Raw genomic sequence first — 16,784 nt, forward strand, 5'->3', positions numbered from 1 at the left:
TTATCATGGCCTGGTGTTCAGTAGCTGCATGGAGGTGGGGGAGAGAGGGGAGCAAAGTGGACCTTGAACAGAACTGCCACCACCAAGCCTCAGATCAAACACCCTAATTTTAACAGTGGAAAAGCACTGGAAAAGCAAAGCTGAATTTAAAAAATGAGTTAATCATAACTAACAGCCCTCCAGGTGAACAAACTGCGCTCTCCAAAGTAAACACTGAGCAGCTGTTTTATCAGTGCCTCCAAGTGGTACCAGCCTCAGTCTCTCAGCCCTAACTCCCTGCTGACACCAGGCACAGAGTTCCCAATAACCCAGTCAGAGTCACCACTAGAAACCAGTCTCCAGTGCTTTCCAGGGGCCCCTTGCCCTGGGCAGGCACTGGGGCAGCTGAGAGAAGGGCAGAGCTGCTGTGGAATTTTTTGCAAAGTCTTCCCCTGGAAGGAGCAGCCATGTAGGACATCTGAGCAAAGAGGCAGTTTGGTCTGGCCAAAAAAAAAAAAAAAAAAAAAAAAGTGCTGTGTTGATTAAACATCTTTGTGAGGGGCTAAATAAGGAAGCAACTTAGGAAAAGCCAGTCTTAACACTTGGAAAGTTTTGTGCAAGTGAGTATTGCAAAATGTGCAAGGGGGGGAGGGACCTGACTCCACTTTCTTTAAATGCATGTTGACCCTGACTTTTGAGCACCATTGTTCCTGCCCAGCTGCTGCAGAGCACTCTCAGTTCCCAATGAGGAAAGTCACTCCAAGTGCTCTTCTGGCAGTCTGTCCAATTCTGGGAGTGTGCACACAGGTATTCGCAATAATTATGTAATTAAGACTTTATTATTTATATGACGTTTAATTAAAAGTGACTTTCAGTGGCACACAAAACCATGAAAAGAAAATGACTTTAAAAGAAGGTTAAGGATGTGTGACAAACTCAGAGGAGCTATGAAAATGACAGTTAAGGATTTGGAATGATGTGCGCTTCCACCTCCCTGCTATCCTTTTTCTACCCTTCATTTACACATGGGCAGAAACACCGAGGGATGAGCCTTGAAATCCACCCTCCACAAAACCATCACTGCAGTAGAGGGGAGCACTGCCTGAGTAAAGGCTGGTTAAACACTACATAAGCATTGCAGGCTTTGATCTTTAATCCCTTAAATACCAACATCTTTCCTCTCCTGAAACTTCCTCCTCTTCAAACCCGCTGAATTCACAGACGAGTTCTCACATTTTAAAACCAAATCACCTAGCAGCTTCAATTAAAGTCATTTCCCTGCTTACTTAAACAGCATGATTTTAATAATGTTGTGTGTTATCTAGGTCCTGACCTTGCAGGGTTTTGCTGGATTTCCTGTGTGAGAGAAATTACTCACAAGCATGTTTGCCTCAAGTGAAGACAAAAACACATTTGCCTGAAGAGGGGCTGAGAAGAATCCAGCCCCAAAGGTTCAATTTTACAGGGACCCCCAGGCTTGGCCGGCACACCGCAAGTGGGGCAACCAGCATGCACTGGCAGAGGAGGTGGGAACGTGGCTGTTCAGTGGAAGGTGTTCCTTCAAACGACCTTCCAGATGAAAACAAGATTAAAAAAATAACCTCTAAGCCACGGTCAAGTCTGACCGTCCCAAAAGCTCGTTTGTTCTTTTTCTGAAGAGTAAGCAAACTTCAGAAAGCCCTTACACGAGTTTCACTGCCCTACTGCAGCCTTGCCCTTGACAACAGGTAATGACCAACAATAAGCTAATTCTAAGAAACTTGGGGGAGGGGGCCAGAAAGAGAGTTAGTTTTTATTACTTTTAAATGAGTGTTTGATACATCATCTTGGTTCCCCTGATTAATGTTCGCAGCAAACTCAGCCATTGGAGTTGTAATGTTTCTGCAAGCTTCCCTACAGCAAAGCCCAGCCATTAATTCAGTGGCATATGTCAGCTCAGCAGAGCAAGGTCACTCTTCTCTTTCAAGGGGAACCTTTTTAGAAATAATAAAACTGACAGAAAGTTCTTTTTTGCATGCTTTATGTCACCTGAGGTTGAGTGCTGCAGTTAATATCACAGAGCTTATAAACATTCCCATCTTCAGCAGTCTCCAAACCCACTGGGCTCTTAGAACCTCAACTTTTTCTTTTTTTTTTAAAGTAATATAGTGACAGCTTTATGTGGGGCAGATATACAGTATGTAATCCTAAATGAGTAAAAAGTAAGTAAAAAATGAACAAATCTTTTCTTGGGCATTTTAGAGGAGAAATTTTGGAAGACACTAAGAACTGCTGATACTGGAGGACATTAGTGCTTAGAGAAAAAGATGTGGGATTAGGGACTTTATCTCTGTGGATGCTTGCATCTTTGGATAAAGGGAGGAAATTTTAAAATACACCAGTCCACCTTGTTCCCATTTCACTGCTAACTGATACTGTATAGGCATGTGATGTAAAGAGAGCCCAAATTTAATTGATCTATTATGGAATGATTTTGCATTTGTAAGTAAAGGTGTCCCAGTCATCTGCTATGATAACTAATTGCAACTGGAACTTATTTATCGGGGTACAAATATTATGGGACGTGATAAACAAAATAACTAGCTGAAAAATAAGATCCAAACAATAGGCCATTTTTCCCCTTCATTATCTCCCTTCAGACATCCTGACTACACTTGATTAATGAATCCATAGTGAGATTAGCTGAAATTGCCTTAATGGAGATGCACTACAGTAGAGAAGCAAAATTCAGTGCAGTATCTATCATCAGTCACTGTGAATTTGAGTGCTTCATCAGATCTATCTGTCCATTTATTTAAATAATTTTTATATCAGAAAACAAAGCAAAAAAACCCAACAAAGAAATAAAATACTAGGTTCATTAGAGTGGGTTAGCTTTTGACTCCTTTGAAATGTAGACTAGGGTCACCATTTTTGCTCTTTCTTGTGTCTTCCCTTGTCTAATGGCTGTGTTCCAATGTTGGCTTGTTGTCATCCACAGGCCAAAGTTATCCTTATTGTCCAGTTGAAGAAAGCAGCCATGGCACTTCATTGCAGCTTCTCAGGCTTCAAAACTGGACATGCTTGCACAATTTATGCCTGGGAATCCTAAATATGCTCCTGGGACCTTTGAACTTGTAAGTTCAGCAAGCTTTTGGTTTTGTATGGAAGCTGAAAGAAGGTTGGCAGCTTAGTGTTTCCATATGATTTGGGAGTGTGTAAGAATCCTTCTTAGTGCACAAGTTATAATGTATTAAATTCCATGTTTGCTTTGTAGTGCAAGCTCTATAATTGCAATCTTAGGGAAAAAAAAAATCTAAGAATCTGAAGATATCATTCTGATTCTGTTCAGGTCATTCCAGAAAAGGAATTAATACAATCAACAGCTCAGTAAGGGCACATGCATTCCCCTCTCTCCATTTGATCATCTCTGTGGCATGAGTTGTTGTGATCACAGCTCAGTGGAAAACTACAGCTTCATTTCATGAAAAACAAGTGTACCAGGTGCCTGAAGTGTGTTTTCATTCTGACACATGAGAAGAGTGAGACTGAGCATTTTCCCCTTCCCCTGGCTCCAGCAGCTTCCACGAGAACCACATGCAGTGGAGAGATGCTCACCAGTGAGGTGCTGCTCCTGAGGCAGTGACACCAGTTAGGGCTTTGAGGTGTTCTTTGAACCCCAGATTTAAGGACATACCCCAAATCCTACTGAAATCAGCCCTATCACTGCAAAGGGAACTCTATCAACTACATTATTTTAAGCTGTCTTGAAGGGGTAGGAAGATGTTGCCTCTTCCCATTCCTTCCGATACTGGCTAATATCACAAACACAAAGACATTTTCAGACATTGTACCACAATCACCAAGATATATTAGTCAAGCAAATGCAAACTCCATTACAGAGACAGGAAGAAAATAAGGTAAACATGCCAGTAATCAACATCAGAAGAGCCCTGCCACATGCTTGTGCTAGAGCTGGATGGCTGCTCTACCACCATCAGTCATTTCATGCAACCTCTCCACAGGTTCTGAGCTGCTTAACCATCAGTGAACCACGGTCCCCTTTTCAGCTTTTTGAAGTGGCTTTTGAACATTACATCTGATCTTAAAGAAGGAGGCAGAGAGACAGAAATGTAAGAGCAAAACAGCACAGCTGTGGCCAGTGAAACCATTCAGGAGCAGCAGAGCTGAGCATCCCCTTTGCACAGGTGCAGGCAGCAGAGAAGCCACGTGAGCTCGCTCAGCTGGCTCGGCCACTGTGTTGTCCCCTCCTCACACATCTGCTTTGGGCTGTGCTGTCACTAAGTGAGGCTGATTTCTTTGTCTCATGGCTGCAGCCTGTCAGCGACACATCTCCATCTCTGTCTCAAACAAAATGGTAGAGGGAAGACATGGAACTCCATGTTTGCTGGTGGAGCAGAACTCCTCTGGTGTTTATCCTCTCCCTGAAGAAACTATGAGGAGCACTGCAGAAAAACCCTAAAGCCAAGTACTCAATTGTTCAGGGACTCATGTCTCACTTGTCCTTCAACATACCTGGAAGAACAGCAAACCTACCAAACCTACCACATCAGGTCAGCATGGACAAGTAGGGGAACTCTCACTTCTTACAGTTCTCAAGGAGGTGACCATTCAGCACCTCATGGAAATCAAGCTCAGCAGTGTTAGGTTACATGGCTGTTCTTGTGAAGATGGTAAAAGAGATGAAGACATAGAAGGGTAGGAAAAGGACTAGAACTCCTCCCAGAAGACATAATGGTGCAAACCAGCAGGTCACTAGAGCTTGTTGCCAGAGAACACTTGTCAGCTCCAGTGCTGGGTGATGAGATAGAAAACCCTTTGCTCTTGAATTTCAGCTTTCCAAAAAGGAGCCAGAAGATTTTATGACTGGCAATAAAGCAGCCTGAAGACTCTGTACAGGTGAAGTCGTTATCCAGATTTCTGTGTATCCATGGAATAAACTAAAGAAAGTATGGAGAGGAAAAGTAGCAGAAAGGTGTATATTGTGCATAGACAAAGAAGCAGCTTCCCTGAAGAAGTCTCCAAACTTTTCCACAGGCTGGAATTGCACTCTCAGGTTTAAGAAGAAAAAAATAGTAAGAGCATGCTCTTGGGTGCATGTTTATTCCACTGCAAGTGGAATAAAATTTTTAGAAAAGCTACAAGAGTTAGAGTAAGCATGAATACAGAAGAGATTTCGCTTACAAAAAAAGATAAGTGATCTTTCATGTTCCTATGGAATAACAACAGGCATACAACACATCTCTAAATCCATGAAACAAAGTTTTCCATTAAGATGGCTTCAAGGATATATGATATGCTAAATATTCAGAGCATTTATTGTAGCCTGGTGCCAAGTAGCAAATGTTGAGCAAAACCACTGACACTGCCAATTTGTGGAACAGAGTACAACTGTTTCTAACAACTGGAGCAACTCTGCTGTCTTTCTTGCAGCCTTTTTAGAAGAGAAAGCTGAAGAGATATTGTGATTACAGAGACCCAGAAGACTTTTTTTTCCCCTTCTCAGGAGTGGGTATTCCCAGCAGGTTCTACCCACATTGCAAGGGATTGATTCTTCTAGCTGAAGTGTTTGTGGCCACCCAGAAAGTGCCTTTACAGCTGCCAAGTGATGGCTATATATGAATTTATGCTGTGACATAGATTACTAGATGAAAATAGAAGTACAGGAAACTGTAAGCCACATCCTCTGCCAGTCCTGCCCATACATTTTTACTGCTTTTTCCCCAGCAATGACAGGTATCCAAACCAATGTTTACTTTGGGGTATTTAGGCTTTCCTAGAAACACAGCAAGTAAGTCAACTGGTCTTAAACAATTCTTAAAGAATTAGGAGGCAGATAATGCTGATTTGTGTCACCTTGGTAGCTGTGTTACGTTATTTATCAGAGAGCAGTTATAAATGCTGTGGCTGATAGTCTGGTTTCTAAAAATGCCTGGCTAAGGTGGTTCAGGCAGACTTTTTGAAATGTTCCTACTTGCTTAAGAAAACAAACAAAACCCTGGATTTGTTACTGTAAGCAAAATGAATATTAATGTGTAAATATTCCCTTCAGAAGGTTGCTCTCACTTGTTTTAAAATATTCTGCTCTTATAGACTTAAGCCTGGCTAATGAAGGAAACCAAGACAGGAAGAAAAGAGAAATTAAATGAGTATTGTGCAAAGTTGACAAAAAAGTCAAAAGATGCTTTAATCAAGGGAACACACAAAATAAATCAGTACTGGAACAGGCCACAGTTATAATTTTTCCATTGTAACAAAAGCTAGCCAAGAGTTGTGAGACTATGTCTTGATGTGAGCATAAAATGGGGAGTCTGGTCACCCTAATCAGCCTCCTGCCAAGGGCCAGGTCAGAGATGACTGTTCTTTCCCCACAAACACTCTGGACCTTTACTTCCTGCTGAGAAAACAAAATTCCTCAAATTTCAATAGCTCTCTAAAAGAAATATGTTAGCATACATGTTAAAACACAACTTTCTGAAGCTGCTCATGAAAATAAAGAATTATTAGCTGATGACTGTGAAGTATGATGATAATACAAATAAAGAAAAAATAGCAGAAGTCAGAGAAGCAGTAATATGATTGTAGAACCACCCACTCACACAAGGAAAATAACCCAAGATTCACTCTAACCTTGTTCCAGTATTTTATGAAGCCTAGGGGAGACAGAAAACACCTCCTGAAAGTGTCACCTGCAATCCCTCTTTTCCCCATCTACACACACATGGTTTTTACAAGTATCATTATTTTTCTCTGAACCCCCCCTCTAAAGGCCCACAGGTATTTACAGCATAAACCAGGTTCTTAAAAATACTTCCCAGATGTTGTCATCTGTTCCTGCTTATTTACCAGAGTTCAAATGGATTTTGACAAACAGTCTTTGCTCAAGAGGCAATGCACTAAAGCCCTTTAATGACAGAACTATGTGTCATCTTTGCCTATAAGCATAAATTTGCACAGCGGGCAGTACGGTGAAAACAGCTTATCATCAACTCATCACCTCTCATCATTGTTAGAATGAAATGCAAATGGAAACCAACATCACTTCAGTCATGGTTGTGAAAATTAGCATCTGTGACATTAGCACTGGCTCATTTATTATGCACTCGAAATTTCAGGGGGAAAGAAAAGAACGTAAAACTTCATAACTCTACCAGTCTTTACCTTTGAAATAAAATTAAAACCTTCAGCTTTCCCCACTCAAGGATAAATCCTAGTTAATATTCATTAACACCAAGCAATCTCTTCACTGCAGATCTTGTCCTACAGAAGTTCTAATTATGTCTCAAATTATTTTTGGTGTTTAGGTTTTCTGTACCTATTTTCTATTTTCTATTCTTTAATAAATATTCCCCATTGGAAAGGCACAAGCCACCATCTGAGACAAAAGCAGCACCAAAAAACTTGCTTATAGCATCTGTCTGCATTACAGGCTCCAAACTCCTAGGCAAGCAATAAACTTTACTCAGATAATCCTGCTGAAATCAATGGGATCACAGCTAATTTATTCATTTAACTCAGAATCAGGCCTTCTGTAAAGAAAATGTAAAAAGGTGAAATTCTGGGCTCGAGAATATGGCAAAAATGTGCATTGATTTCTGCAATGTCAGGGTTTCATTTTAAGCTTATAAAAGGTAAAATTACTGGTAAGAAATTGTACTAGGGAACAAATTTGCATATTAAAATGTTTCCTCCCATTGGATTTGCCATTCTTCTCTCATAACCCTGAAAACAAATAATGGTTTATCACCTAAGTAAGCAAATATTGATTTAATTAGAAGATTGGGCATCTTTTTGCCTAAACGAAATGCAGAGGCATTGACCCTGAATTGTCTTACACACCAGAAGCAAGCTGAGTTTAAAGCACCAAGTGCATTTGGAAGCAGAATAAGGAAACAAAAACGTCTCAAACCTTTAGCATAAACATAGATCAACTGTCATGTAGAATAATGACACAAGACTTTCTTCAGTCAAGCCAGAAAAAATGGCACAAAGTCGTCTTTGCTTCATGTTGAAGTAAAGCCAAGAATCATCAGGCAGTTCTCAAGTTTGCTGTGTCCAGAGGAAAGGGGAAGAGAGAGAGAAAGGAGTAGGTTCTGCCCAGCACATTACATGTGCTGGCAAGTGGGCGAGACAATGCAGGGATGTTTTACAGATTATTTGCACCTGTGCAAATGTGTAAAACAGTGTGAAGTGGAATGCAGAATAGATGTGAAGTGCTTTAATGGGGTTTTATGTGTATGGTGCTGCCTGAAGGGTGTACAAAAGAGAAGACTAGAACCTGTATAATTTGTTAGAGTGTTTTTTTTCTTACCATCATTCTAAATCTGCTTCATTCCACTCCCCAGATGCACTGACATCTGTAACATCATAAGGCTCAGAGAGGCTGAAATCCAGGTGATTTCAGGACTCGTTCCTTCATCCTCCAAGTCAACTGCTCTCCTCCTCCCCAGCTCCCTGGGGGGTGGTGGGACAGACTGCACAGACCCATAGCTGAAGCACATCTAGGACACATCTAGTGTCCTTTCCCACTTGCCTTCCTGCTCTGCCAGGCTCCAGGAATGCAGGAGCCACAGTGAGCCACTCCAGCCATCAGCGTGACCATGGACCTCAGGGCTTTGTGCAAGACCTACTTTGGCTGACCTCACCTGCCCACACATAATTCTGCAGCTCTGAGCAGCTACATGGTGTAAACCAAGCTGTGTCTCATCTGGCAGAAATGAAAGGAGGGCAGGTAAGGACTCCCTGAAGGGAGGGATGGGAGATGCACACATTCTGTGTGTCTTATATGACTTTCTAAAAGTCATTTAAGGTCCTGGATAGACAGATAGGTTACATCAGATAGGCTTGGAATAGAGAGCTTCAACCCTTCACTTGTTTGAATTTCTTCAGCATTAAGCAGGGTATTTTTAACCCTTAAGACTTTTCCTTTATATTTCAGCTTCCTAAGCTGTTATACAAGGTATAAATGTGCACTAGGAAGAACAGCTACAATGATAAACATTTGCAAAGGATCAGAATTCTTCCAGCATCTCTTTTAAATGCATTTCTGTCTCATTTCTCTCCCAGTTTTCTCTGAAATTACACCTGCTTTAGATGTCTTTTTGCCTAACAATGAATGTTTATTTATATAAATGCATTCAATAGTTATATGCATATCCACGAATACACAAGAGCTGCAAGACATTGAAAGAAGTTATTAGCATGGCTGCAGCACTACTGAAATCTTGCTGAATGACCAAAAAAAACCTCCAAAACTATTTTTTTGTGGAATAGATTAACTTTTTCATAGTGTACACTGAGAGTGTTAAAATAGATTTTTGTCTATGCAGCATCTAACACATCTGCAGAGGTCCCTTAAGCACCACAATAATAAATAAGGCAACTGCATTGCACCTTGTGAACAGTGAGATATTGAACCTGAATTACTCTTGCATTGGCCATTGAATTTTCCACCTCCGTGAGGGGTTTTACACAGGGACAGCAAGTTGCCTTGAGAAAGGCTTTAACACCAGCCTTCTGTGACATTCATTCATCTTTATCAAAAGGCATCAATTCATGCCAGTATTCTTCACATTAGAAAGTAACAAAACCAAAAGGATTAAAAAGAAAATATTGGTGAAACACTCTAATTAACACACAGAAATTTGTACAGTTGTGATAAAGAGAAGTGGTCACCATGGTTAAGATTCAACTACCTAAAAAGATCTTTTTGGTGTCCCCTTTGAGGGTCTAAGGCTGTAAACCTGATTTTCACTTAAAATGAAAACCAGGCCTTATGGCTCTCTCACAGGTCTATGTGGATGTGCTGGAGACACTGGGATGTCTAAGTGGCCTAAAGGCAAGGTGAGGTAGCCCAGGACCTGCCCAGTGGCAATGGTATCGTGCTGGGTGAGCATGAGGAGGTACCAAATGTGGCCACCACAGAGCAGGGCCAGCCAGGACATGACCTACAGAGGTCACTTGTGAAATCCTGTAACTTCTCCAAGAGGTGAGGACTTGTGTCCCATCTTACCCAACTCAGCATTAAGCAACTTGAGTATTTACGTTGCTTCCCTGGGACGAGTTTTGAAACGTGCTACAAGAAGCCAAGATTCCTGTTCTATGCAACGTGGGGCTGTCTGCTCCCCTGCCCTGATTGTGAGCAGCACATCCAGCAAAGGCATTCCCCTTGTGGAAAGTTTACATAGTTCTGTACAAAAGTGGCCATTTAAAAATAAAAATCAGGTTATTGTTAAGAAGTGCTTTATTTTGGAAGAGGAGAGTGGCCAAAACTCTTCCTCAAAACTCTGGAATGGGCTTTGTTTCTCTCTCGTTAAAATTTTGAAAATTTTAAAGAGAGGGAAACAAAGCCCATTCCCAGAATCTTTCATGGTCCTTTCTTGTTTAATCGATAATGTAATTACATATTAATTAAAATTGTTCCCTGCTATTAAAACACAGTGTTATGAATAAGCAGAAAAAAATGCATACCAGGCCAACCAGTGCAATGCTTAAAAAAATATTAAAATGTGGGGGAAATAGTATCAAAATCACTTCAAATACATGGAAAAAGCCATTCATTTTAACTGTTAATGAGTCATGGTCTAAAATTGCTTGCACAGTCAGCAAAAGTCAATGCTGTGTGAAACCAGAAGACCTCCTTGCTGAAACAGTGTCTGCAGTAATCTCTTAGGACACAGAAAGCACTAAGGGTGGTCTATTCCCAACAACGAGAAGGTGGGTCTGTAAATTGGGAAACAACCATTGTTGATAGCAGAGAAATACGAAAAGGCTTTTCTAATCTCTTTGGTAAATTTTCATCACTGATAAATGAGGCAGAAATGGAGGCTGAAGTACTCAGTCTGAGCAGTAGCTGTTGCACTGCAGCCTTGCAATACTCTACAATACTTGTACAATACAATGCACTGAGGTCATTTTGCACTCAATGCAGGGCAGGGACTGAAAATAAATTTCCAGCATTGGACACATCCTTATGCATCTTGCAAAACTCTCACTTCCTTTCTTACAATTCCAGAATGTGGAAAGTGTCCAGTGTACCACATAGTCACTTTGCTTAGAGTATTTCTTTCAGGCTGATATTTTAATGATTCCCAAAGAAATTAGGATGACAAGCACTGATTGCCAAGTACCCTCTTCTCCTTTGGTTATGATGATGCAAAAGCAAATTTATTAAAATAAGGAAAAAAAATTAATAGATTTTCTAATTCTTCACTGATTCTTCACTAATTCTTACACTCCTTTCTGGGACATCGTTGGTTTATCATAGATCAAAGGGAGAGAGGGGATTTTGGGTGCCCATCTGCTCAAAGACCAATGCAGAACTTTACAACTACAGACAAAGTCCAGCATCAGAATTCTTTAGCACAGCTGTAGCAGTCTCCCAACGATGATTCCTTGAATTGGCTCTTTACTATTATAAAGAGAGTATATGCAGATAGATTCCTGAGACTGTAGCACTGAGGTACTTGCAAGCACATAAGAAAATCCTGAAGCTAGGACTTAAGAGGAAACCCTCACATTAAAAATTGTTAAGAATTCCTGTTATTATTATTAATTGGCGACAAAAACAAGACATCCTTACCTTTGGCTTTTGACTTTTCTCTTTCTCAGATGCATTAGATGGTTTTCTCTTCAGCATGTTTAACTCAGTTAATCCACTGGACGTGCAACTGCTATGAATTTGTGACCAAAGTGAGTGCAAGGGAGGGCACTCCGGGTGTATGCATGGGTTATGCAGTTCCTTATTCTACCAGGATGTGACTTCACTCGGCTGCCTTGTGGCATGGGGCAGCAAACTGAGTCCTTCCTTTGGGGAGGGGGTGAGGAAGGAAGGGAGGAAGTGACAGGGACAAGAAAGAGAGAGGTGCACCAGGACATGAGTTGAAAATTAGGGCAGGGGTCAAAGTAGAAATGCTTTAAAACTTATCTGCTGCTGTGTCACCATCAGCCCTTAGCAAGATTTTGGACAACTTCAAGAAAATCATTCTTTTTTCCTCTCTCAATTTTTCTCTCCCTAGCTTTATGGCACTAAGTGCACCTTTATTTCCACCAGTTCTGGGACTTGTGTGTGAAGAAGGTGTGCCGATATTCAGAGGACCAAGAACTATTAGTGATACCAGATGTGAGCTACACTGTGGGTGCAATTGGCCCCTAACTCCTCCATTCCTCTCTTGGCTCTCCAGCAATTCAATAAAAGAAATGAGATTAAAGGTTGCTGTTTGGTAGAGAAGGGAATTATCTAAAGCCATCTTTTTCTTTTGCATGGTGGAATAATTTTTTTTGTCATTCATCACAGAATTGGAACTCCCTGAAACAGCACTTTTCAGTCCTCCATTTTCCTTGATTTGCTGAAAAAGTCACTGGGAGAAAAGGCAAGTCTTACAGCAGACTTTAAACAAAGAGGCTGAGGGAAATGGCAGAGGTGCTCTACAACATCTTGAAAAACAGCCCAAAAGCTAAAAGAAAGTGAAGCTATTAAAAGAGCTGAAATTCCTGCTTCATTTTGCTTGAAAATTTTATCTTAGAGAAAATCAAAAGTCTTGAGCATCCTTAGTAAAACTTATTTGCTGTGAGTCATAGGCCACAAACCTTGAAACTAAGAAATATTCCCAACATTTTTCTGAGCAACGGAGGCAAATTCTCAGTTTCAAACCCCAAATTTTTGGGCTCCTCACAGAGCTTCAATTAAAAGAATTATCTTAGTAAGCTGAAAGGAAAAGGTTCAGGAGTAACTGTCAAGAAAAAAACTTTGGTATTTTTTTTTTCAAAATTTTGTTATTTTTTCAAAATTATCTTTTTCTAAGCAGCCTTAACTCATAATTTTGGCATAAATGAAAGTTCTTTTTAAAATAGTCTTCTATTTTTTCTACCATATGAATATTCCAAGGAGAGATAAGACATGCTCATCAGATGAATTCCCATTTTGACTTGCTATTTATACTTCTCTTTAAATGTTTAAAAGAAGTGTTGGAGGGTTTTTTGGGTTCTAAAGGATGGGCAGCTGGATGGACTGAGACTGACTGATGAAGGAATAATTGTTATACACTAATGGTATTATAAGGTTTTTCTTCCCAGGCTTTCTAAAATGGGCGTTGGTAAGAAGGGGAGGAGGAACTGGGGTTAAGGTACTGAAATTTTGTCAAATACAGGCCCAAAAATCTCTGGGTTAGTGGGCTGCAGTGGGCTACGTTTTGAACCTCAGCCCATGAAGCTTCACTTTACATTTTAATAAGAACAATACTAATTTAAACCAAAGTTGAATGTGAGGGTTCTATTATTGAAAATAACATATCCATTAGAGTTCCTAATTATTGAGATTATTAATAATTAACTTCTTTATCATAATGGTGAACTCACAGATATTTTTCCCTATATTTGAAAAAAACACCTGAAATATCAGTTTAAGTTTCTAAGAAGAAGGAGGTTTTACCATGGATATTTAATCAGCCTCAGTAATTCAGCAGGGCCATAAGTTGTTACAAAAGCTGCATGTATGTTTAATAGTAATTAAACTTGATTATTATCTCCATAGATTTACATTCCTGTATATTGGTTTTCTTTTTAATCTGATCCAAACGTGAGGATTAAATCAGACTCCGCTGATCATTACACTGTGATTTCCTGTCTCAGGCCACTGTTAAAATCTTCATGATTAATAAAATGGGAACTCAGCTGAAGAGTAATATATGAGCTTCCTTTCTGTAGAATATTTATTGTTAAACAGGAAGAAAGAGGCTATTTCAAGAGATATAGTACCCACCCATATCTATTTCCTTTCCTCATCCACATATCAGAAAAATTATAGCAGCTTGAAGGCTGACCTGATTATGTTCTTGCCCTTGGAAGGCTGACCCAACAGTTTTAAAAAGTAACAAAATGAAGAAAATCAAACATATATAACATTAAGTTCATTTAAATTAGTTAACCATTAGGTTTCAAAAGGAGTCCTTTTGAATTAAAAATTGATAATAAGCTTAGTGCTTATATCCTCTGTATTTGAAGCTAATTTTTCAAAGGGGAATGAGTACCTGTGTAATATTTAAAGAAAAATTCTTATACTTAGTATTCTGTTTGACATGACTGCTTGTAACTTATTCCATTTCCTTGCTGGACTTTGAATCTGATCCAAATCCCAGTGAAATCAATAGGAGTTTTTCAGGTAATTTTTATGGGGCTTGGACTGACTCCTCTATCCTGAAACAACCAGGCAATGTCACTCTTTTATCAGGAAAGTCTTACAGGCAGAAAGGCTATCCACTTAAAAATAATTAAGATGACCCCATGAGAATGATTCTCACTGTCATTATATTTATAAAAGGCAACATCCCTTACAGCCTATTATGATCATTACTCACTTTTAATGAATGGACCGTGATGAATGGTCCTGGATGTTCAAGTGCTTTATGTGCCTCCCTCCCACATGGTATCATATTCCCTCAGGGGCTCCATCCAGTTACCTTCCCTGAGACTAGAGATCGCTTCCAGACTAAACTGCAAGAGTAAACTCATCCTTTCAATACTTGATTATTCTGATAAAACCAGAAAGTAGGGCGTGAAGTAGGTTGAAGGGTTTAGCACTCTGGCCACCTGTCAAAAAGCAAATGAAATGAGATTTTCTCTGTGTTAGCAACTCGTTTTTCATTGTCTGTCAGATAAAACTGGCCCAAGTTTAACTGGAGGCTCAAAGATACCTTGAGGCTCTACATTGTTTTCCCTAATACTAAACAAGCCCAGAGTGTCTTAGTCTGTTTATTTTAATTAAAAAAAGACATATTTTGAACAAGAAAGGAATCCTGCCTTCAGCCTGTGATTTTTATGGCCGTGCATCTCCCTGTGCCATCTAACTTGCTTAGATATTGCAGAAATCTCAGAATAGCAAGTGAAGCTGAGTGAATAATTTGCAGTGAATAATTTACTCAACAAATTTAATCTTTATTTCCTCAAGGAATGTTCGTGAGCAGAACACAATTTCCTCAAATGTATTAATTATGGGCCAGAATTTAGCTAGATACTTCCCTCTCCTGGTCTGGTTTGAGCCAGCCACAGCTACAGTCACTGATAATCCTCAGCAGAGCTCTCTCCATAAACTACCACAGCAAAGACTCTTCAGAAACTAAAAGGAAAAAGTGTGAAAAGTGAAATCAAGCCCTCTCTCCACTGACAACCTATGAAAGAAGACAGAGGTTGAGGCCTGGGCTGTAACTATTCAAACAACATACTCTCTTTAATTTTAATGCCAAAGATCAAGGCTTTGATTTTCCACTGGATTGCTGGGGAATAGAACTGGATGCTTAAAGTCCCATCTTTAAGACTCCCACGTGCTCTGAAAACTCCTCATCCAGAACTTAGTATTGAAAATTGGTCCAAAATATTTAGGGACTTCACACAACAAGGCACATGATTTCCTATTGAATAGGCTCCCGTGTGCTTTTCTCATCAGGAATAGAAAATGGAGATGCTTCAGAACCTCAGAGTCTTAGAGAGACAGGACATAATTAAAGAATATTTTAAGCTTACAGTTTTGATTTGTGACTGTGTTGACCCTATATCAAGAAGACTCCTACCCCCTACAAAGTATAATACTTATCAAACCCGGCCATGCAGCCAAGGGAATAACTAAGACCTAAATTCGAAAACTTAATTTTTGCTTCAAAACCAAAAATTTTTGCTTCAAAACTTAATTTTTGGTAAATCATTTACATTGGGTGGACTTTTAATGACATACATAAAATGAAAAGGCACAAGACACCACAAAGAGTGGGAGTCAAAGCTTGTTTAAGCAACCACCAGGGTGCAGAACAGCAGGAATACTCTCATTGTTCCAGGTCATAGGAAATGGGATTTTGGCCTCTCAGACTATTGGGCTTCCTTCTCTTCCTGAAAAAAAATGTTACTGTGATTCTTCCTTCTTTTATGCTAATCCTTTGCCTTTAAGGTCAATGGAGTCATGAAGAATTATGGCAGGGACAGGCTATAGAACACCACTACCAGAGTTTAAAGAGGTGTCTGGTCCAAAAGAGTGGTTGATGCTCTGTGAGTAAGAAAAAGTGTCTCATTGCCAGGCCCTCAGACTGTGTCCTTGGCACGTTCCCAACACCACCTGGCCTAAAGGGAAATTGAAGTACCAGGAACTTATCTCAAGCTTTGATCCCAACACATTCCCTTGCATTAGCAGTAGATGAACAGATCAGTCATAGCTACACTATGTCAGGTTAGCCCTAACACTAATAAAAATCTATACTACTGTGACATAAGGATTCTCAAGGAGATTGGCTTTCACCTATTGAACAAATCCCTTTCTTATTAGCTTGAAGAGTAAAAGCCAAAGTTGTGTCTATATCTTCTAGGTGTTCCTATTGAGAAAACCAGAAGTCAGCAAGGTTGATGTGTGGTAAAGCAGAAGCCACAGATTTATCAAACATCTCTGTAAAGTCTGCTGCAGAAATGCGCGTCACTGGTGGTTTTCCTGTACAATTCCTGTACTCTGCAAGCACAGTGCACTTTCCAGTTTGTGATGAACAGCAGAAAGCAACGGGCAGGATGCTGCTGCTGTGAGTTCAGACGTGCAGGGGAGCAGCCACACTGTTTCAGAGTGAATGCTAAAATCAATGCTAAAATATACTGCAGTGTTCATACCTAGAACATCTCAGTGGATTCTCTTGGTGAATGCTGTGATTACTAATCAGCTACAAGGGCATTCTATCCCATGGAATTTGCAGGTTTGGATGACTTGCTTTATAGTCATCCAGCTGAAGCTCAGCCTCCCAGAGATGCATTTACACATAAATAGTGACGATTGCCTTGTA

At 40.0% G+C, this 16,784-nt stretch overlaps 1 protein-coding gene across 2 annotated transcripts in view; it reads right to left on the reverse strand.

Annotated features, from left to right (window-relative positions):
- The window catches only part of SAMSN1 (SAM domain, SH3 domain and nuclear localization signals 1), a 55,694-nt gene that overhangs the window by 22,742 nt on the left and 16,168 nt on the right, over positions 1-16,784 (reverse strand). Inside the window, exon 1 of one of the 2 annotated variants that reach the window (XM_066568467.1) lies at positions 11,561-11,665. The exons of the other annotated variant lie outside the window; for it this stretch is intronic. Coding sequence (XP_066424564.1) covers positions 11,561-11,617 — 57 coding nt within the window. The 5' untranslated portion in view covers positions 11,618-11,665. Of the gene's footprint in view, positions 1-11,560; positions 11,666-16,784 lie in introns of those variants that run through there. 2 annotated transcript variants of the gene reach the window in all.

The sequence above is a fragment of the Molothrus aeneus genome, chromosome 2 (genome assembly GCF_037042795.1).
Source record: "Molothrus aeneus isolate 106 chromosome 2, BPBGC_Maene_1.0, whole genome shotgun sequence".
NCBI lineage: Eukaryota > Metazoa > Chordata > Aves > Passeriformes > Icteridae > Molothrus > Molothrus aeneus.